At 39.6% G+C, this 24,353-nt stretch overlaps 1 protein-coding gene and 1 long non-coding RNA gene across 7 annotated transcripts in view; one reads left to right on the forward strand and one right to left on the reverse strand.

The window, feature by feature from the left end:
- ntng1a (netrin g1a) overlaps nt 1-24,353 on the forward strand; it is a 343,888-nt gene that overhangs the window by 224,773 nt on the left and 94,762 nt on the right. For all 6 annotated transcript variants that reach the window (XM_057823739.1, XM_057823738.1, XM_057823740.1 and 3 more), the window contains one exon: nt 20,135-20,307. In XM_057823739.1, the coding sequence (XP_057679722.1) occupies nt 20,135-20,307 (173 nt within the window). The remainder of the gene's footprint in view (nt 1-20,134; nt 20,308-24,353) is intronic.
- Nucleotides 19,726-20,392, reverse strand: LOC130908373 (uncharacterized). The gene is made up of 3 exons (XR_009061587.1): nt 20,281-20,392; nt 19,934-20,031; nt 19,726-19,854 (listed from the first exon to the last, which is right to left on the reverse strand). It is a non-coding gene; the product is annotated as an uncharacterized LOC130908373 (long non-coding RNA).

Below are 24,353 nucleotides of genomic sequence, written 5' to 3' on the forward strand. Positions count from 1 at the left end.
CACATCCTTTTTTACGACCAATTGCATACTAGAGAAGGGATGGGGGAAGAAGGCTATCATTATTGCAGGTTTGATGACTGAAGTTCATCCAGTGGGAAATGGCGCTTCTCACAATACAGTACACTTCAGCCTGGTAGAAAGCAGTGGAGATGGCAATTACCAGGTAACGTGTGGAAGGACACAGAAAGCTGCTGCAAGCCATGCTTCACAGGGGGAATAGTGTTGTGTATGGAAGAGGCGCTGTGTGAGTGTTCGGGGATATCAGCTGAAACAAAAATAGTGTTGTGTATGCTTCCTTTGGTGAGGCGCAATTATCTCTTCCAATGTTGACAAATCACATGTACACATCCCTCAAGGTCATACTACCAGATATCATCTTGTAGCTCAATTTTGTGTGCTGTTGCCTATTCCCTCAAAAAACAAGGTAGATCATTGTTATTTTGGAGGTAAAATGTTTTGTCACTGAACTGGTAGCCTCTGAAGTACTGCTTTTGTACCCTTGACAGTAAGCATTTTTGACCGTGGAAGAAGGTACACATACATCCCAGTAATTATCCACGTGGGACTGGAAGTGTAGATATTATCCTGTTGGTCAGAAATGGATTCTAACTATAGCCTGATTTCACATGCTTAATAAAATTGCTGAAAACTTATTTACTTAAATTATCTTCATTATTTTTAGGTCAACTGTTTGACAACTGTCAAAAACATCACATCGTTTTTGTTCTGTTTTGCTTTAATTGAAGATAGTGAAAGAAAATGCATGTTATTTATTTTAATCATGGAAATATTAGAGTAATTTAAAGTTGACATACTAAATATGCATAAAAAGAATGTTTGCTTTTAATATTATTTAATAATTTGCTTATAATATTCTGGTTAAATGACACCACGTCTCTGGATGCTACTTTTGATTGATAGTGCACTGTCCCTGGGAATCCATGGGTCAAACTGGCAGTCTCAATCATTAAGATGATGCCGTTGTCATGTTTTAGCGTTGATTAAAATGTCTGTGTTGTTGAAAGGAGGTGAAGAGAGGGACCATAGAGGGCTTCGCACTCACAAACACATACAGAGCAATGACTCTGAAAGTTAATTTGTTTTTGTTTTGAACTCAGATTGAATAACACATAACACATTAACTGGTCCTTAGGGTAATCCATGCTGTTGGTTCAACTCCCAAACACTCCCGTTCATTATGCAAAGCAATGTTGCCCAACAATGTTTATTGATGATTTAAGGTACTGTATACATTGGCACCGCGACATACGATCATTTCGACATGTGACGTAAAATTTGACTTGTCATTTGTCTCGACATATGACCACATGCTCGAAATACGACGATTTACAACAGCGTCGCAATTTTATTGTTTTCCTGCAAGACGGCAGCACGGCGGATTCTCTTGTGAGAGAAATCAACATGGATCCAAAGAAGGTTAGTGCACTTGGTGAAAAAGGAAAAAGGTGACGTTTAACATTGAAATTAAAATGTAAATGATAGAAAAATATTAACGTCGTATGTAGAGACATGCAAAATTTCCGATTCTTAGATTACTCACGATTCGGTCGTGCAAGATTCGAGAACGATTCACAAACATCCAAATTCCGATTATTGAAATATGCCAAATAAAGCGGAACTAAATAACAGTCAGCGCGATCTTTGGGACGCAATAAGGGACGGACCGACAACTAATGCCGTTAGATAAAAAAACAATAATACCTGACTGCGGCCGACAGCCGCTTCAAACAACGCCCAAACAACGTTGCTACAAGCTACTTCCACATAATGCTACGGTACATATCACATTTATATAGAACTAGGTGCGAAATGATGGATTCGGCGGCATTAGCAGCACATCTATAGAGAACTAGATGCGAAATGACAGACGTTCCAGCGTCAGTAAACATCCGCCATCTTAAAGTAGTAGACTTCTCTGAAAGGCTGTTGTGGCGAACCTTCCGAGCGAACCTGATTAACTTTTCATCTAAAATACTCCTAAATTGGCAAAATCTTAACTTGAATCTATCTTTAAATGATGAAACAGTTTTAAAACTTTCACATGCCGAAAGTAGACACAAGGGAAATAATGGAATAATGGGAGCAATTTTAACAACTTTCACAGTTTATTCACAACATTAAATGAATTGAATGTAGTGTAAAGCTGCTGATACAGAATGGAGACTTGAGTAATGTATATACTGTTTTCAACTGTTAACTTGGTAGTGAAATAGTAGTTTATTTAAGCCTAAAATGATTTTTGTAGAATTTTTGTAACTAATGTACAAAACATTAAAAGCAGCTAATAGCTGGGGGCATAAATAATTGATTTATAATCAAACCGTAGCCTCTGAATCGTAATAGTATTCGAATTGTTAGGTGCCCAAAGATTCCCACTTCTAGTCGTGAGCACATTAGTGAACTGGCCCGACAATACGGCCGGAATACAGTGCCTTGCAAAAGTATTCGGCCCCCTTGAATCTTGCAACCTTTCGCCACATTTCAGGCTTCAAACATAAAGATATGAAATTTATTTTTTTTGTCAAGAATCAACAACAAGTGGGACGCAATTGTGAAGTGGAACAACATTTATTGGATAATTTAAACTTTTTTAACAAATAAAAAACTGAAAAGTGGGGCGTGCAATATTATTCGGCCCCTTTACTTTCAGTGCAGCAAACTCACTCCAGAAGTTCAGTGAGGATCTCTGAATGATCCAATGTTGTCCTAAATGACCGATGATGATAAATAGAATCCACCTGTGTGTAAGCAAGTCTCCGTATAAATGCACCTGCTCTGTGATAGTCTCAGGGTTCTGTTTAAAGTGCAGAGAGCATTATGAAAACCAAGGAACACACCAGGCAGGTCCGAGATACTGTTGTGGAGAAGTTTAAAGCCGGATTTGGATACAAAAACATTTCCCAAGCTTTAAACATCTCAAGGAGCACTGTGCAAGCCATCATATTGAAATGGAAGGAGCATCAGACCAATGCAAATCTACCAAGACCCGGCCGCCCTTCCAAACTTTCTTCTCAAACAAGGAGAAAACTGATCAGAGATGCAGCCAAGAGGCCCATGATCACTCTGGATGAACTGCAGAGATCTACAGCTGAGGTGGGAGAGTCTGTCCATAGGACAACAATCAGTCGTACACTGCACAAATCTGGCCTTAAAAAGTCTCGTTTAAAGTTTGCCACAAGCCACCTGGGAAACACACCAAACATGTGGAAGAAGGTGCTCTGGTCAGATGAAACCAAAATTGAACTTTTTGCCACAATGCAAAACGATATGTTTGGCGTAAAAGCAACATAGCTCATCACCCTGAACACACCGTCCCCACTGTCAAACATGGTGCTGGCAGCATCATGGTTTGGGCCTGCTTTTCTTCAGCAGGGACAGGGAAGATGGTTAAAATTGACGGGAAGATGGATGCAGCCAAATACAGGAACATTCTGGAATAAAACCTGTTGGTATCTGCACAAGACCTGACACTGGGACGGAGATTTATCTTCCAACAGGACAATGATCCAAAACATAAAGCCAAACCTACAATGGAATGGTTCAAAAATAAACGTATCCAGGTGTTAGAATGGCCCAGTCAAAGTCCAGACCTGAATCCAATCGAGAATCTGTGGAAAGAGCTGAAGACTGCTGTTCACAAACACTCTCCATCCAACCTCACTGAGCTCGAGCTGTTTTGCAAGGAAGAATGGGCAAGAATGTCAGTCCTTCGATGTGCAAAACTGATAGAACCATACCCCAAGCGACTTGCAGCTGTAATTGGAGCAAAAGGTGGCGCTACAAAGTATTAACGCAAGGGGGCCGAATAATATTGCACGCCCCACTTTTCAGTTTTTTATTTGTTAAAAAAGTTTAAATTATCCAATAAATGTTGCTCCACTTCACGATTGTGTCCCACTTGTTGTTGATTCTTGACAAAAAATTAAAATTTTATATCTTTATGTTTGAAGCCTGAAATGTGGCGAAAGGTTGCAAGGTTCAAGGGGGCCGAATACTTTTGCAAGGCACTGTATGTCTATGATCTCGACGGTCCTCCTACGACCTCCGTCCGTTCGCTTTATTCATATCGTCTTTATAAGTTAAACTAAGTAATATTATTGTAACACTGGCAAGAAAGTCGCCACTTCGTCAGGTTTTTAATCATTTATTTCAGAACTTGTGCAACATAACATGGCTGCTGCCCGCCGTAGCAGACGCCAAAACAACAGAACATGGAAAGAGTAAATAAAAACTTTCAACTCTTCTGCACCTCTCTCACTCTCGTCAGTTACACGGTGCATTTGGGAACAGCATGCAAAACAAAACAGCCACATTAGTACACGATTTGTTAGATTATTCTTATTCTTATTTGTATTCATAATTTGAGACTATAATCCACAAGTTTTTCCCTCATTTTGAATCCTGTTGCTTATAGTCCAGTGCGGCTTTTTCTTCATTTATTTGATTTAAAAGGTAAAACTTTAATTGACAGCGGCATCATCAGACTGTCATAAGACCATCATAATTATGACATGAAGCTTCCAAGGGTATTAATGAATGCTTAGGACAGATGTCATTAAGTGTCATTCGGCAATTTTTGTCACAAACTCCATTTATGTCCAGTCCGGATCTTCCATTCCATTTAAAAGTGGGATAATTTGCCAGATGACACATAATGTTATCCGTCATAAGTGTCATGTCATAATTACAGTGGCATGAAAAAGTATCTGAACCTTTTGGAATTCCTCACATTTTTGCATAAAATAACTATCAAATGTGATTTGATCTGTGTCAAAAAAACAGTGTCTGTTTTAACTAAAACCACCCATACTTTTATATGTTTTCTTATTTTAATGAAGATAGTGTGCAAACAATGACAGAAGGGGGAAAATAAGTAAGTGAACTATTATATTTAATATTTAGTTGTCCCCCCTTTGGCACCAATAACTTCAACCAGACACTTCCTGTAGCTGCAGATCAGTCTGGCACATCAATCAGGACTAATCTTAGCCCATTCTTCTCGATAAAACTGCTGTGGTTCAGTCAGATTCCTGGGATGTCTGGCATGAATCGCTGTATTTAGGTCACACCAAAGCATCTAAATGGGGTTGAAGTCTAGACCTTGACTTGGCCACTCCAGAACATGTATTTTGTTCTTCTGAAACCATTCTGAAGTTGATTTACTTCTGTGTTTTGGATCATTGTCTTGTTGCAGCATCCGTCCTCTTTTTAGCTTCAACTGTCTAACAGACGGTCTCAGGTTTTTTTTCGGCAAAACATCCTGATTAACTTTTGAATTCATTCTTCCATTAATGATTGAGAGTTGTCCAGGCCCCGTGGCAGCAAAACAGCCCCAAATCATGATGTGCCCTCCATCATGCTTCACGGTGGGGATGAGGTGTTGATGTTGGTGAGCTGTTCCATTTTCCCTCCACACATGACGGTGCGTGTTACTCCCAAACAATTAAACTTTGGTTACATCAGTCCACAAAATATTTTTGCCAAAACTTCTGAGCAGTGTCCAAGTACCTTTTTGGGAACATTAAACAAGCAACAATTTTTTTTTTATAGACAGCAGTGGCTTCTTCTGTGAAGTCCTCCCATGAACACCATTCTTGGCCATAGAATTACTTATAGTTGATGTGTGCACAGAGATATTGGACTGTACCAGTGATTTTTGTAAGTCTTTAGTAGATACTGTGGGGTTCTTTTTACCTCTCTGAGTATTTTGCTCTGAACTCTCATTTTTGGTGGACGGCCAGTCCTTGGGAGAGAAGCAACAGTGCAAAACGCTCTCCATTTGTACACAATTTCTATGACTGTCGATTGATGAACTTCCAGACTTTTAGAGATGGTTTTGTATCCTTTCCCAGCTTTATACAAATCAACAATCCTTGATCGCAGATCTTCAGACGGCTCTTTTGACCGAACCATGATGCACATCAGACAATGCCTCTCATCAAGACAATTCTTACCAGGTGTGTTTTTTATAGTGGGTAGGGCAGCTTTAAACCACTCATTAGGGATTGGGCCCGCACCTGACTTAAAATGTTTGGTAAAAAATTGGTTTCAATTGCTCTTTAAATCTCCTTAGGCAGAGGGTTCACTTACTTATTTTTCCCCCCTTCTTTCATTGTTTGAATGCTATCCTCATAAAAAAATGAAAACCCATAAATGTTTGGGTGGTTTTAGGTAAAGCAGACACTGTTTTTACATCTGTGTGATTTTGACAAAAATCAGATCACACTTGATGGTGACGTTATGCAGAAATGTGAGAAATTATAAAAGGTTCAGATACTTTTTCATCCCACTATATGACACTGCTCTCAAATGAAGTGTTACCGGTTAATATCTTTTGGTGTAAATATCCCATAATACAGTGAGAACAGCTGCAGCTTATAGACCGGAGCGGCTTATCTATGAACCAATGTCGTTTTCGTGTCAGATTTGGTGGGTGGCGACTTATAATCAGGTGCACATTATAGACTGAAAATTACGGTAATTGGTATATCTAATTATACAGTACATGCACTATTTATGAAGTATTGGTTTTTGGGATGTGGAACGAATAATCGAATTATCATGTATTCTTATGGGAAAATTTCGATCGACATACAAACATTTCGACTTACAAACAAACCAGGTCCTGGAACTAATTAAATTCGTATGTAGAGGTACAACTGTAATACGCATAAAAAAACAGTTAATCCTAAAAAGTAATTAAGTATGAAGAAAAAATAATATCATTAAAATGTATGAACACAGCCTTGTAATTCAGGAGACCAGTGAATATGAAGAAGTGAGTGGTTTGAAATTTAAAGCTTTCCCTTCAGCTGCCAGTGTATTCTGGCTTGAGGCGAAGCTTTGCAAATAAGAGTTAGCTTGCTGTCACTGGAGGTTCTCACAATGACGTCCGCAACCACTGTGGGGCTATCTGTGTCATCTGGCCCTTCAACACCTTTATGTCCGTCTCCATCTGGCAGCCTAAGGAACAAATATAGATATGCCATTCACCTCAAAAGATGAATGGAAAGGCACTTTCAAACAGGCCCTCGAATGTTACCGTAGAGTAAGCCTGTGGATTTTCCTCTCAAAATAAACAAAAATGGGCACAGTACTAATCTGAAATGAGTCATGTTGGATGGAAGCCATGTGAAGTTGCAGCCGACATTGGCTTTGGATGATGAGTCACAGTACACTTAGCAACAAGGGATTGATCTTTGAAAATGAACTGTCCTTCTGTTGGTTGAGTTTGTATATTTTACATTGCACATTCATGTCTATTTCTAACTTCTGACGCGGCCTGCAGGATGTACTGAAGGTGTGACAATATATCGAAACGGTGATATACTGCGATACTTTGTAGCCCAAAAGGTTATTGATGTGCACCCACCAAGAATCAATATTCTGTATCGTTGTTATCGTATAGGTGTCACTGTTTACAAACCAAAAGGTTGCTACCAAAATTATCCATTAGAATATTGTCTATGTTAGCTCCCTGGCAGCCATTGATGGCACAAGTTCATTTTATCTTTGAAGTGTCACATTTTAGCCGCAGGTTTGCGTTTTGGAGGAGACTGCCAATGTTTTATAGCAGGCTAAAGTGGTTAGTATATTGTCTTTTTTTTCATTAGCCTCAATATAGCAATGCTAACATTTTAAAATGTTTAGTTTTTCTCAATTGCTTTGGTACATTTCTCAGATCAGAATTGAAATTCTCAAAACTACTGGATCAATCCTCGAAACATCGTATCACAAAAGCAGTTTCTCATTTCTTTGAGGAAGTTGCAGATGTTTTTGTGCATCTATGCAAATGATATGATACAATTCTCTGCTGATTCCTACATTATCAGTTGCATCTTACATGATGGTCAAAATGGATGATCATGGGTCTCTGTTGAATAGTCTCACCAACCACAAAATTTAGTCATTACTTCATTGCATAAGTCTTTACATGCAAAATGCATGAACATGGTGTCAGAGTATGTCAACATGCGTGCTTATTTCTCAGCATTTTCATTACTTATTTTAGGTTACTTAATTTAACCTGCCAAAATTTGTAATAGTTTGGGACAATGCGGGTTTCTGCCACTCCAACATAATCAGGGAATGGTTTGCCACCCACAACAGAATGGTACCCTAATTTCCCGAATATAACGCACACTTTTTTTCCCCAAAATCAACTTGCAAAATCATGGTGCGCATTATAAATGGGTACATGGATGGAGAAAGAAATATATACATATTATATATATGTATAAAAACCGACTTTTTTTTTTTATTGACACGGCCATGTTGTGTTGAAGAAACGTATGCAGTGATCCATTGCCGATCATTACGGTACGTGACATCACCATTTTGTTTTGGTAATACTTCACTCTGATCGGCCGAATGATTTGGTCTGTGTTAAATTCTGCTTTTTTCACTCTTCATAAAGCACAGAATTTAGTTTCTCTCATTTGAGTCAATTTATTGCAGCTCTGCAACTCGGACCATAACAAACGTAATAACATAGACTTCCTGTGTCCATCAACTACATCTGTCCCTCGGGAAACTCAAACCCAAATGACAATAGTTCCTATTATTACTGTCGTGTCGACAGCGATGAGCTCTCTCGGATTTCCGAGTTACGTTCTCACTTTCATTTTACCGTATCAATCCATGGAGGAAACATTTATTTATCATAATGAAATGAGCAAGTTCTACAGCAACCTTTAAAGGAAAAGTCACATCTGTTTTGTTTTCTCCTGGATTCTGGTAAGTTCAAGAAGTTATCAGATCATATTATTACTAGGGTTGTTCCGATCATGTTTTTTTGCTCCCGATCCGATCGTTTTAGTTTGAGTATCTGCCGATCCCGATATTTCCCGATCCGATTGCTTTTTTTTTGCTCCCGATTCAATTCCAATCATTCCTGATAATTTTTCCCGATCATATACATTTTGGTAATGCATTAAGAAAAAAATGAATAAAACTCGGACAAATATATACATTCGACATACAGTACATAAGTACTGTATTTGTTTATTATGACAATAAATCCTCAAGATGGCATTTACATTATTAACATTATTTCTGTGAGAGGGATCCACGGATTGAAAGACTTGTAATTCTTAAAGGATAAATGTGAGTTTGTAAATTGTGACTAAATATTGCCATCTAGAGTATTTGTTGAGCTTTCAGTAAATGATACTGTAGCCATTTAACTGTTCTGCCCAAATGCATGATGGGAAGTGCAGCCATGACTGTGCGTAGTGGGACCAGTTAATATATTTTCTCTGCGTTGGGAAATAAAATAGGGTGTTAAGAAAAAGATCACCTACTACCTTTCTTCCCCAAATAGCGTCCCACGATATTTCTAAGTGTTGAAAGAGGAATTTTAAGGCTTTAGCCAATTAAAAAAAGGCTCCAAAGACGATCAAAATTCACTCTACTTATTTTACACTGCCTTTTAGCTCTATATATAGGTAACACGGCACCATTATAGATTGAACGTGACAATGCATGAATGGGTCGTGCAGCACATGCGTTAATTGCGTTAAATATTTTAACATCATTAATTTAAAAAAATTAATTACCGCCATTAACGCGATAAATTTGATAGCCCTACTTTAAGCCAAAACTAAAGCCTCTGAATGAGTATAAGACATTTTGTCTGTAACATTAAATACAATTAGAAAACGATTTATATAAAAAATATACTATATTAAAAAAAGGCATGTCCGATATTTTTTTGCCGATTCCGATACTTTGAAAATTACGTGATCCCGATCAAGCGGGACATCTTTAATTATTACCCTACACATTGTCAGTTTACGGTAATGTTTTGAACTACCAATGTGCTATGCTTGTGCTGTGTTTCAACAGTCAGTAAAATGAATTTCTGTATCTGTACACGAGCTCTGTTTTCTTGTATTCTTCTATTTATTGGTGCTAAAATTAGGGTGCTCGTTATACACGGGTACAATAATTTTCCCTAGATTTTACAAGTAAATTTGGGGTGCGCGTTATACACGGGTGCGCCTTATATTCGGGAAATTATGGTAATTGAGTTCCTTCCACCATACTCCCCATTCGTCAATCCCATAGAAGAACTTTTCTCCACAAGGAGATGGCAAGTGTATGATCGGCAGCCTCACACTTATATGACCCTTCTGGATGCCATGAATGCAGCATGCAGTGACATCACAGCAGATGCCTGCACAGGCTGGATAAGGCATTCAAGAAGATTCTTTCCACGCTGTATTGCAAGAGAGGACATTGATTGTGACTTGGATGAAAATTTTTGGCCCAGCAGGAGTTGGAATGTGAAGATGTGAAGAAAGAATGGGGGGGGGGGGGGGGGGGGGTGTTGTGCCGATTGTTTTATGTTCACATTTTGTTTTGTTTTTTGTCTTTGTGATACTCAGTGTTGTCTTTTGCTTTCCATATCGCAGTAAAATGGTCTGTCAAGAAATTGTAAAAATATTAAAAGTGTAAACTGAAACTTGTCCAGTCTCATACAATCAATCTCCCAAATACAAATGTGTAATTTGCAAATTTCATCAAAACTTACATACACCATCTTTAGCATCAGAGCCTTCCACCAGAGTAACTGTCTAATTGAGAGCATGACTAAGTAACTTGTCTGTCTTGTCTAAGTATTTTGCATTAAAAAAAAACTGGATTTTGCAGGTAATCCATGTTGTTTTGCTACTTGTCCGACATATTGTGTGGATTGAACCGGTAGTTCTGAGAATTTCAATTCTGAGAAAAACCGTAATATACAGTAGGTTTGTTTCCTTATTTTGTATGTCTGAACCTTAAATCTACAGTTTTGATGACCAATAAACATCATTGAAAGGAACTAGAGTCTCATATGCAGTGGTGGACTGTAACAAAGCAAAAGTACTTCGTTACTGTACTTAAGTAAATTTGAGTACAAATACGAAGTGGTACTTTTTACTTTTAATTCACTACATTTTACATCACGTATCAGTACTTCTTACTCCACTACTTTTCAAATTGTCGCCTGCCTTTTTTTTTTTTTTTTTCTTTTTTTCCTCATTGTGAATTGATAGTTTTGTTTTCATGCCTCCGGCGCAATCGATAAGCCCTGTGCAATGCAATGACTGAGCACTAGAGGCAGCAACACGGGTACAAGCAAGATTAAGCAGGTGAACAAGAAATTGACCAATTAAAATCACCACACTCTTCTGCAGTATGTGGCGGTATGCATGCAATTCACCATTAAAGCAGTAATGTGAAGTAAGGTTGGCCAACCATGTTTTTGAATAATATCAATGGCTAAACATTTATAAGCATATTTTCGTTAATTTTTTTTAACGCAACCCTTCCAGATTCTTTGTTTAACCCATAGCAACGCCCTTGACAACGAAAATGCTTTTCTTCGGCAATCTTCGGAAATTACGTCACACCGGGAAGTGCGAGGGAAGTCCGCCATAGAACAGTATTGTTTGTTGCATTGCTTCTCGGTAAGATGCCACGGCGGTGTGTGGCGATGTTTTGTTCTCACTCAAACGAAAAGTTGTATGAGTGGCCAAAGGATAGCAGGGTACGTAAATGGACATCTTTCATTCGCACGAAGCAAATGAATTTCACGCCATCATCGTGTAGTGTTCTCTGCTGCAAACACTTTGAAGATGCCTGCTTCCTTAACCGGTCTGCTTATGATCAAAGTAAGTGTGATTTTTGGATAGATGACTGATGACTAGGGATGGGAATTGATAGGATTTTTACGATTCCGATTCCATTATCGATATTGCTTAGCGATTCGATTCTTTATCGATTCTCTTATCGATTCTAATTTGAGGAAAAAGAAGAACAAACGTTTTGATTGGCATCGAGTTTGTTTAATCAGAAGTCACAACCTTACAAACTCACAACGAGATCAAAAGAGGCCCAAAGCCTCAATGTTAACTGTGGCAATAAGTGGCAAATACACAAGAATGTGTAACATTTTACTGAAACATTTATCTAATAGAAATAAAAAAATATTGGTATATATTGGCAGATAGGTTTTTGTTCTGCCTTTTGCAATATGTGTTAAAGCAGGGGTCCCCAAACGTTTTCCTGTGAGGGCCACATAACTTTTCCCTTCTCTGATGAGGGGCTGGGGTCAGTTTGTAACAGAAAAAGTGTGACGATTGCAGAAGTGCATAAATGTAAAAAATTATTGTTTTTCAGAAAGCCACAATCAAATAACCCTTTCTGGATTCTTTACAATAATAATAATAATAATTAATAATAAAAACACTATTAATTAAATAGATAATAACCAAATAACCCTCTCTGAATTCTTCAAGCAAAAGGCCAGAAAATAAATAACATGATTGAGAAAAAAAAAAAAATCAAAATGGCCGGACCAAATGTGGAGGCGGGCCGTGTATTATTTTACCGTTACATTGAATTGCATGCCTTTTAGTTTTTGTGGCGCTTACACGCTCAAGTGGGGGCGCCCTTGCGCTTCCTCACTTGAAGAAGAACGCGCTCACGTGAAGAAGAGCGCGCTTACACCCAAAGAAGAAATGCCGCATCCAAGCGAGTGGGCGAGTTAGTGAGAGAGGGAAACACTTCTACGAGCCTAGTTCTTTGTTAATGTTAATATCTACAGAGGCAACACCTGTATGTATCATCTTTTGTGTTGTTGTTGTGTTTCCACTCGCGATCGGACACTTAAATCCAGTTGTGTAGTGGTTTGAACGATGTGCTAATGCTAGCGAACGAATGCTAACCATACTGTTATTAGCAGCTCATCATCGCTGATTTACGTTGATGCAAACCTGTTTGTTATTGGACAACAAGACACGTCACGACGCAATACGCGTCTTTAGGAATCGTTAAAGGGATCGTTAAGGCTTTTTCATTGTGATGTCGAGGCCTCGAAACACTCGGAACCGGTTCCGAATTGGAATCGGATTTCGATTCCCATCCCTACTGATGACTTTGTCAAAGCAGAGCTGTCAACTGTTGTGGAATGTACAGTAGAAGCTAGCGACGTTAGCCGAAAGCCAACTCGTGGCAATAGTCGTGGCATAGTTGTTGTTGTGTTCGCTAGTGTTACGTCCCAAGGACGGCTCGCGGAGGGCGTAACATAAAACGAGCCACACAATTTCACAAGTGGCACAAATTTATTCACACAACAATCAAACTCGCAATGAATATGTACAAAATGTGGATGAAGCGCGGCTTCAGGGTAAGCCCAGGCCAAAACAACACACAAAAGGAATCTACACTTGAACCCCACCCGCTAACTAAACCCTGATCATGAAAAAGAACGAAGAAAAGACAGCCACTAACCTAGCTTCTTACGCTAAACAAAACAGGAGAAAACGGGTTGAACAGAAATGGCGACTTACCCCTTCTCGCTTCAGTGCTCTTATTTACAGTGGTGAACAAAAATGATCCAATAACGAATAAACACAAAAGACCTCACCGAAAAAGCGGGAGTGTATCAGACTAGCGATCAAATGCAAAGGAGCGTGAATGGCGAGCAAACAGCTGGCGAGGAGGACCGTGGCAGATTGCTGTCAAACGTGACCTCCCAGAGCGTTGACAGCGGCAGGTTTGTTTGCGTGTTAGCACTGAGTCAATCTCGCAGCGAATCAGCGAGCGGCTCAAGTCCCGCAGTGAATCATGGGAAATGTTGTCTCAGGATAACACTGAAGTGGTGCTTTGTAATCTGTTCGCTTGTGTGAAAAAAACTACATTTCCTCACGCCTGCCGAGAGCCCCAGCTACTGTTAGCTCCATGTGTTAATTAAGAAACAAAGTTGTCAGCACGTCGTGTGTTCGATACCTTTGTCAACAAAAAGCTCATAACAAGACACTATGTACGATCCGTTTAAGAGACGCTGGGACTGGAAGTAGTAGTAGCTGGTAGTGCGAGGCAAGGCGGAGATGAGCGAGAAGCAAAACTTTGCGGTCGAATGTGACGGCAGTCCGCTATTATTTTGTTTTCTTATTGTCGCCACAATAAAGTGGAGAAAGCCATCAATGACTCATCTCCTTCTTTCCCCCACACGTTTTTATATTATTATTTTATATGCACGAGAGCTGCAGGATCTGCCAAAATGAACATGCAGTCTGATTATTATTTTTTTAAACAATGTCAACAGATAGACAAAAACATAAAATTATGTGCAAATGCCTGCATCTTCAAATCATGAAAATAATAACAGCCTATATCTTACCAATCTTGTAATCTCGATGAGTCTTGTTTCCATTCCATGTCAGGTAGTCTAGGCACATTGTTTGCATCCTGATTAGCGTCTGGCTAATGCATGTTAGGGCCAGCATAAAATTCCAAGCTCCTCTTCTTCCTCCAACTCTTCAAAAACTTGGATCTCCTCCCTTGCGCTCAATCTATTGCTTGCTCGCTGTTTGAATCATTGTTTGAAGGGCTTTGTATAGCGGGCGTATGGAGTGCTGCCATCGCTGTTCTCGGTGTGACGTATCACTTCCGGGTTCGTCCCCTTTCAGGCTCGAACTTCGGAAATGCGATTATTTTGTCAAATATACAACATATGCGGGGTGGCGTGGCTCAGTGGTAGAGTAGTTGTCCCCCAACCCAGAGGTTGTGGGTTCGATTCTTCGCCCTGATGAACTCGCCTAAGTATCCTTGAGCAAGATACTGAACCCCACGTTGCTCCTGGTGCTGTGTCACCAGTAGGTGAATGGCGAGATAGTGTAAAGCGCCTTGAAAGGTGGAAAAGCGCTATATAAGTATAACACCATTTACCATATAAATTATTTTTTCATGCTTATTTGTTGGACAATATTTAATTACTTTAATTGTGAACCTTTTTAGCATGTTATGAAATTACTTCACATTACTACTAAGTTTTGGAATTTTTGAATTTGTCAGGCTGTTCATGATATACGTATATTACATTTTTTCATTGGGCAAAAATACTTTTACTTTTTACTTGTACATTTTAATGGAAGTACTTTTACTTGAGTAATTTTTTTTCTTAGAAACTTTTGCACCTGCATGTGTACATTTACTTAAGTTAAAAAAAAAAAAAAAAAAAAAAAGTGAGTGCATCATCCCCCACTGCTCCTATGCAATCAACACGCACGTGTGCTGAGTGCACACAGCACCTGCAAACACAGGCACGCACCAATGTATGCACGCACGCGTCGATAAATCGCAGCCGGCAAAATTACTGACCTCGTTTTTATTTACTGTACGATTCATTGACATATTACATATTGCAACAGGGTCAATTAGATGTCTCTTAGTGATAAATTCAACTGCGGAGCGATGAAAATAGCATGTTTTTCTGTTTATTAGTTGTTTTGGAGAGTATCCTGGTCTGATATCCTGCCCCATGTATTAATAATTGTTGCCCTATCGTGAGATCATCAATATTGTATCCTGAGGTTCCTAGTACCCCTAGCATGTACCTGTGTTGATCAATAACACACTAAGGCTGGGCGATATAGCCTTAGTACGTATCACAGTAAATTGAGCAGATTTACCTCGATAACGATAAATGACGATAAATTCGCCCAAGCGGACTGTTATATAATTTGAAAATCTGAATCAATGTGTGAAGTAGAAATTAACTGTTTCTCGTTGATTTATTTACCAGATTTCAATTTAACATTAAAACGATTGTACATGAAGTCTAAACATTAAGTATATAAACATTTCTTGTAAACCATAAGAATTCATTAATGAACATTTATAACAGCTTACATGACTTGAAAAATATACAACATTATAAAAAAATCAAAACAACAACTGTGCAAACATGTCACTGTAACGCAAGTGACTTACAGTTTGAACAAAACACATCAAACAGACAACTCCTTGTTAATGGCTTTTGTGACACAATTACTCAACACAAGTGTTTACTTCAATGTTTCCAACACAAGTGTTTACTTCAAGGTTTCAAGTTTATTTTCCCCAGATCATTTTTAATACATGCACGCACACATGAACCCCTCCCCCCAATATTGCTCTTTTGCCAATGAAACATATAAGATTTTTTAATGGTAGTAATGACATAGAATGAAGCAATCACATACAGAAAAATAGCTGTTGCCATTAAACGGTCATATTATAGGCTTCACTGTTGCATTATAATTTATGCTGAATGCTTTACCCTCATAAAAGATGTCAAAGAAATCACACACACAGATACAAAATAACGCAATATACTAATTGCTACTTGCAGTCCGACCCCAATCCACTCATTAAGTTCAGCCGTTTTGATAAGGTTAGAGCCACTATCTGACTCCATCATGCTCATTTGATAGCATTAGCCTGTGGCCTGGCTACTAGTAGAAAGCACCCTCTCTTGAAATCATGAGAACCAAGGAGGAAAGCCGGTGAAAGCCCGTTTGGAGGCCGCCAAGAGTATACTTAATGTCGGGTGAAAGTTTGGCGAAGCTCCCTTAAGCCCGATTCCATCACATTTGCTTGTAGCTATAGCCACTAGCGTTAGCCTACCGGGCTTCTGTTTGTTTGAGTTCCTGATAACCACGTGACTTCATACGTAAGCACACTGACTGCTTTCTTAAAGTGCCTGTGACACGAAAAAGCATGTTTATTTCATAATACACGCGATATTTTATGCCCCTGATGATATGGACCGCTTGGATGTGTGTGGAAGCGATCGCTATTTTTATTTAGTTTTTTGAATCCCGCGCCATGAAAATGAGTGACTTCCGGCTTCGGTCTTGCATTGAGGAGGAGGGCACTGTGACGTGTACGGTAGAAGACGTCCTCTTCACGCTACAGTGTACTGCTGTGTATGAGGACGAAGGATTCAGCTGATTTTGCGGATTAATACGTTTATTTTTCGCATCATGCCAGCCAAACGGCTGCAGAAAAATCATTCTGTATGAGGGAGAGGCGTATGCGCCTTTTTGGAGTTTCAAAAGGTTCCCATTCACCGTGGATATTGGCCAAGCCCTACTACTGTGGGACCATTGGACTTAGGAGGAAGTGAGTAAACATCTTGTTTTGTATTATGTCAAATACGAATACAGCGATTACAAAGTAAACACTACAAACTTCCTTTAAATAAAGGACTAGGCATGTGCCAGTATGAGATTTTCACGGTACGATAACCGTGAGCAAAAATACCGCGGTTTCACGGTATCACGGTATTGCAATTATAGCTCCAAAATTTTGAGATGTATGGGTTTAAAAAAAAAAAAGAAAAAAAATCCATTGAACAGGATTTTTTCAAAACATATTTGCAAATTGGAACATGAATATAATGTGAAAATCAATAAATTAACAAAAAATAACAAATATTATATAAAATTAAAATAAATAGAACCTAGACTATACCCACAGCCACAGCTCAAGTTGCTCAATATTAGAGTAAGAACAAAATAATTGCTATGAATAGTAAAAACACTTCTAAATAAAATTAAAAATATATACTGTATGACTTTTTTTTAGGGGGGAAGCTCAAGTGAAGTTTCGCCATTTTCAGCCACTGTGTCAACTCTAGTCTACATGATGCCATGCCTTTGTGTTAAAAAGAACAAAGAATTCATAAGTTAATAAGTTAGTTAAAAATGTATAAGTTAGTTTTATAAATTAGTTAAAATGTAAATATTGTTGAGGAAAGGTTTCATCTAAAAAAAAAAAAAAAAAAATGAGGAGTGAGACCTCATCTCTCAACTAGCGATCTTTGACGCGATTCTTTTTTCCCTGCATTCAAGTTTTTCTCTCACTCAGCGGCTGTGAGACATAAAAGAAGATGCTCTCCCAGTTTAGCCTAGGCTAACATTCGTCTTTGTAAGTTTTAGTTAGTTTGTATATTGAATTTGAAAGGAAAATGTGTGTTTTGTTTTTGGCAAACTTTTTAATGGAGCTACTGCTATCCTGTTGAGCCTAATCACACGTGGAAAAATACAATTGTACAGCGTTTTAAATGTATTTATTTGTATATTTCACCACGATTTGAGAGCTCAATAAATTGAAGAAAAGTACGCCTTGTGTTTGGAGGATTTGTTTTTGGGTTTGCTGGCTGTTTAGTGACACTCACGGCAACAAACGGGAAGGGGTGAGCGGTGCCGCACCAAGCCACTTCGGCTGCATTTTGGCACATGAAAAATAGCGAATACCGTACTAAGGTATGACGGAAAATTTTTGTGGTTTTGAAACCGCGACGTTTTCACACCACGGTAAACCGTGAAACCGGTAACCGGCACATGTCTATAAAGGACTACTTACGTTTGATCATTGATAGGCGTGTAAAAAGCTCTCCTAATGCTCATTAGCAGCAGCACGTTAGCTGCACAACAACTCCAGCCACCCTCCTCCGGGAACGAACTGTAAATTGCTCTCCGCCGGGCAGTTTGCCGATCCGCGAAGACAGTCGACAACCGGGTCGTCATGTCATATAATGCAGGCTAGTTATGTGTGATTTTCCGCTTCGAAGACTTTGAAACATCACTCGGTTCGGGTTAGCATGTCGGCTAGCTGTCACGCCTTCTGGTTTGTTTACATTCTCCGAAGCCGGGGAAGGGAAATGACATATGTCCGATTTAGGTGTCATAAAATATCGTTCTGGAGGTGAGACAGTAAAGGTGAAGTCGACAGTTTTGACCATTATGGAGTAATTTTGCCATGTCGTCCTGAATAAATGCAATTTTATTATTTCATATTCCATTCAGCACAAGACTGTTATTTGTCATGACCATGCCATTTATTTAGAAATTGGGGAAAATACTTGGATAAAAAGAATATCCTGTAAAAATATTGAAGTAAAGAGACAGAAACACTGACATTTTGCCGCTCTCTTCGTCGCGTTTTCCTCGTTGTGAATAGTTCCTCCTTGACGGGCTGACTGGTCCTTCTCAAGCCATTTATATAGCTATTGGGGAAAAATACTTGGATAAAAAGAATATCCTGTAAAAATATTGGAGTAGAGAGACTGAAACAATGACATTTTGCGGCTCTCTTCGTCGCGTTTTCCTCGTTCTGAATAATTCCCCCTCAATGGGCTGAATAGTAAAACCGATGAGCCCAGTCTACCGCTGACGTCATCCACCTGTTGGGGACTCTAAAGCCCTATAATGGTAGGCATGGCTAACCAGCAGATTAAAATACTAATTTCTCGTCATCTGCGCTTTGCTAAATTGTTGTATATAGTCGAATCGTCTCAAAATATGATTCTAATTCACATAATAATGCCATTTAAGACTTTTTTTTTTCGTGTCATCTGCTCTTTAAAGGGGAATGAACATAGCTGGACAACACAAAGTCAAAGCGGGATGAAAAGCCTATATTTTCTTGTTTTATTAAATTACCGAATTTACCGACATGTTCAAAATTACGTTAGTCATTGTAAAGAATTTCGGTAACAGTAATTTTTCGGTATACCGCTTTATAACACACATTTTGAATTTTATGTGTAGCAATAACACATGCTTCAATCCAAGCAATTTATATATTTTCCTTTAGTACATCACGAGACGAATGACGGGCATCATTAATTAAAGAAAGTAATGATATCCTCTCAATACTCTTCTAGGGACAGCCGAAAATGAATTTGCCGAGTTCATTGTAAAATGAATGTACTGTGCGCGCGGTACGAGTGAGGATTTAGTGCACCTTAAGGGAGTCCCTCCTTCCATACTGAAAATATGCTTCTGAGAGCTCATCTCATATTAATCCCTCACAGAAAGTGTAGATGTGGCGCCATGCTGCCCGCTGGCTAACTTTGAGCTATTCATTACCTTTCAGAATTACGAGCTCCTCGCCTTTATTCTCCCCATGTCTGTTCCAGTGTTTCGGTGGGCTTGTGTTGCTCAGCCTTTTGTCCCTCTCTCACTCCAAATCCCTCAACTATCGACTGTGACCTTGCAACCGCTATGCATCCTCCTGTGGGACAATTAAACCTGAGCGAGAACAGACGGAAAAGGGATATAAAGAAGCCAGGTTTTTCCTTTTTTAGACTCACCTGCCTCCTTTGAATCCCTCTTGAAGTTTGAGAGTAGACTTTTATCTGCTTTGTCGCCTTCAGCCAAGGACACGCAGGCCTTCACCTGAATTGTCAAACTATATAAAATCCTCAAGTAGAAATTTTACTCACGTTGATGTGTTTGTCATTTTCTACCCCACCTCTGCCCCCCTCACCCAACCTCAACACCCTTTCTGACAGGTGCAAGTGCAACCTTCACGCCAACAGCTGCGTGTTTGACAAAGAGAAGCTTAGCTGCGAGTGCGAGCACAACACCACCGGGCCCGATTGCGGCCGCTGTAAGAGGAACTACCAAGGTAGAGCGTGGAGTGCCGGCTCCTACTTACCGATCCCGAAAGGCACTGCAAATATATGTGAGTATTCCCACACACATTCTCAAAGACACACAGTGATTATTAAGTGAGACAGGTCATGTGACAGGAGTTTGGCAGACAAAAGACTTCCCAAAAAGACGCAATGAAAGGGAAGACTTCAGTACAGACAGCTGGGAAGAGTTGATACCTAATTAGCAGCATCCCGCTTCATCATCTTTGACTTCTGACGATAACAATTTGAAAAGTGAGACAATGACTTGTATGACTGTTTTAAAGCAATATGTGGGGAATTAACAGACAGGCTTTCAAAGAGGAAATGAAACATCGTCAAGGCTTTTTTGTCAAGTTGATAGACATTTATGTAAATTGTGGACTACAGATTATCGTAGTATGTGCATTGGTGGGCAGGTGCTCGAGCCCAAAAATGATATTACTAAATTATTTGTTAATTTAGAAAATGCACAGCAGAATATATGCAAATTGAATAATATTTGCTCAGCTCTGTATAAAAGGATTGATTGATTGATTAATTGATTGATTGATTGATTGATTGATTGATTGATTGATTGATTGATTGATTGATTGATTGATTGATTGATTGATGTTGAGCAGTAATAACGAAATACAACGACAAGAGGGGGAAAAACAATAACAACAGTAATCATTATTATTACAAAATAACAACAAAATACATACATATGTAGCTCGAAAAAGGGTGGGAAGAAGCCGAGCTTTATTTTGGGTCCCACCCGCAATTCACTCTTTTAAATTTCAATGAGAATACAGCCACATCTCAAAACTGTCATCATCATCATCAGCATCTATTAGGCTCGAGCGTTTACGTCATAGCAGATCATGCGAGATTTGCGACAACGCAGCCATTCCGGAAGCACGTCTGCATCACGGGACATTTAAACTTAACGGCAAATACAATTCAACTACGAGTGCCAAAGATGGAAAAAAGTAAGGAAAACTTGCCAGTTCGATATAGAGACAAACTTGTTACCACGGCGAAGGACAGATATGTGAGCAATTTTAAGGATGTGAACAATGTTGACCCTTACGAGCAAGCCGAACACAAATGGAATAAAGGTGTCGACAAGCTTCCACCACTATGCGAAATAGACATCGTGCTGTATTTAGTGTTTGGTGTAAGTTACTACACTCATCAGCAATTCCGAAACTACAAATCGCTACAAAGCTACGAACAGTTTTGCTGCGGATGGGCGCAGCATTTGCACATTATGACCATAGAAAACGGCAACACCATCTTTCTAGCAAAGGTAGGCAATGTGTGTTTACATTAGTCTGCGACCACGGATGTACAAATTTTTTGTTGCAGAAAATGTAGCCTGTGAACAAATTCTTTGCCACTCTCTCACGTCAAAATATTACAGCTTTTTCATTTAGCAATGACAGGAATTATGTCTTATGAAGACAATGCACATGTATGCATGCTAGTTGTTTAGCTGTAGCTATAGCTAACAACAGGCTGACTTAGGGCATAAAGTTACCGAAATTGGCGTAAACAAACGAAATTAACTTACCGGAGTGGAAGTGCATTGAGCAAACTCTGTGTGTAACTAGAGAATCAAACGTTATGCCCTTCCTTCTGATCGAGGCCACCCATGCCATTCTTCGACGTTTGGTAAGTTCAGATATGACCATACCCTCGCCTTTTCTCCATGTAGGGCTCCGGAAGAAACTCAGTGGTGTTCCGTCGAGCTGTACATTCTCCTTTCTATTCGATCGGTTGTTGCAATTCTTTACCGCACAATAATTTCCAACGATTTTTAAAGAGCGACCTGTGTTGAAATGCCTCACTGTGTATGTTTCCCGGGGTTCTCACACCGAACTTCCCGCTTCCAAAATGGCGATAGCGGCGGAAACCTCGCGAGTGCAACGTCATACGCTCAAGCTGAATACTGCTATCACTACCACAGCCATCATCATCGTCATCACCACTGTCCTCTTATAATGATTGTACATTCAAGAGTCAAAATATATATAATAACAACTTTACTGATACTCATCGTGACAATCATTGTTCTTGACAACATCGTCATCGTTCATTCGACCAGGACACGCCCCCCAAATTTCCCCAAATGACCTGATATGACCAGGACACGCCCCCCAAATGTCCCCAAATGATCTGATATGACCAGGACGTGTCACCCAAATGTCCCCAAATGACCTGATATGATGAGGAAACGCCCCCCAAATGTCCCCAAATGACCTGATATGACCAGGACATGCTCACCAAATGTCCCCAAATGAGCAGATATGACCAGGAACCGCCCACCAAATGTCCCCAAATGAACTGATATGACCTGGGCACGCCCCCCAAATGTCCCCAAATGACCTGATATGACCACGACACGTCCCCCAAATATCCCCAAATGACCTGATATGACCAGGACGTGTCCCCGAAATGTTCCCAAATGACCTGATATGACCTGGGCACGCCCCACAAATGTCCCCAAATGACCTGATATGACCAGGACACGTCCCCCAAATGACCTGATATGACCAGGACGTGTCCCCCAAATGTCCACAAATGACCTGATATGACCAGGACAGGCCCCCTGAAATGTCCCCAAATTACCTGATATGACCAGGATATGCCCCCAAATGTCCCCAAATGACTTGATATGACCAGGACGTGTCCCCGAAATGTTCCCAAATGACCTGATATGACCTGGGCACGCCCCCCAAATGTCCCCAAATGACCTGATATGCCTAGGACGTGCCCCCCAAATGTCCTCAAATGACCTGATATGACCAGGACACGCCCCCAAATGTCCCCAAATGACCTGATATGACTAGGACATGCCCCCCAAATGACCTGATATGACCAGGACATGCCCCCCAAATGTCCCCAAATCAACAGGAAGTGACCTATTATTGTCCCCGAAATTTCCCCAAACCAACCTGGGCGGGGCTAAGATCTGTATCTCCACACAGCAAAGCCCCAGAGTAATTTCTCCAGGAATTGCAGTTTCTTGTTATCCAATGTTATTTGTGGACCTGCTGCCAGAGGGAAACAACCCCCTGGCAAGAGGACCACCCATTACTAAATGTTCGAACTGTGCGTTAAAAGACAGGATTTGGGGGCCTTCGCCAAGGGGTTAGCCTCCAGCATTAGAGCTCCCCATTGCAATCCCAATACTGCAGACTATATTGAATGTGTAGACATGTAAACTTGTTTGCATACTAGTTTTCATCTACTGTATAACTTTATTTTGACTATCACCTTCAGCACCAGCATTCTATCTTACTCAATGTATTCATTAATAATTATAAAATCTGGACTCAATTACATTGAAGTAATGGTCACCACACTATAACAATGAAAATGATAGCAATACCCACAAGAATAATGACAAGGATAGCAACAACAACAACAACAACCATAATGATAATGATGACATCAATGATGGCAACAAGTCACTTATACAACAAATTTACTAATCATAATGATTACCCCGATAATAATGATAATAATGATACTTAAAAAAATCATAATGACACCCATACACATATATATGTCAGTAATCATACATATAACTATCATATATCGAACAGTTATTATATATAGCACATGTAATATTTATACTGTACAGTGGTATGAAAAAATATCTGAACCTTTAGGAATTCCTCACATTTCTGCATAAAATCAGCATCAAATGAGATCTGATCTTTGTCAAAATCACAAAGATGAAAATACAGTGTCTGCTTTAACTAAAACCACCCAACCATTTATAGGTTTTCATATTTTAATGAGGATAGCATGCAAACAATGACACGAAGGGGGAAAATAACTGGCTTAAAGCTGCCCAACCCTCTATAAAGCACAAACCTGGTAAGAAATGTCTTGATGAGAAGCATTGTCTGATGTGCATCATGGCTTAGTCAAAAGCAGTCTGCAGACCTGCGATTAAGGATTGTTGATTTGTATGAAGCTGGGAAAGGATACAAAACACTCTCTAAAAGTCTGGATGTTCATCACTCGACAGAGATGTTGTCTACAAATGGTGAGATTTTGGCACTGTTGCGTCACTCCCAAGGAGTGGCCGTCCACCACA

This window comes from Corythoichthys intestinalis, chromosome 20 (assembly GCF_030265065.1).
Source record: "Corythoichthys intestinalis isolate RoL2023-P3 chromosome 20, ASM3026506v1, whole genome shotgun sequence".
NCBI lineage: Eukaryota > Metazoa > Chordata > Actinopteri > Syngnathiformes > Syngnathidae > Corythoichthys > Corythoichthys intestinalis.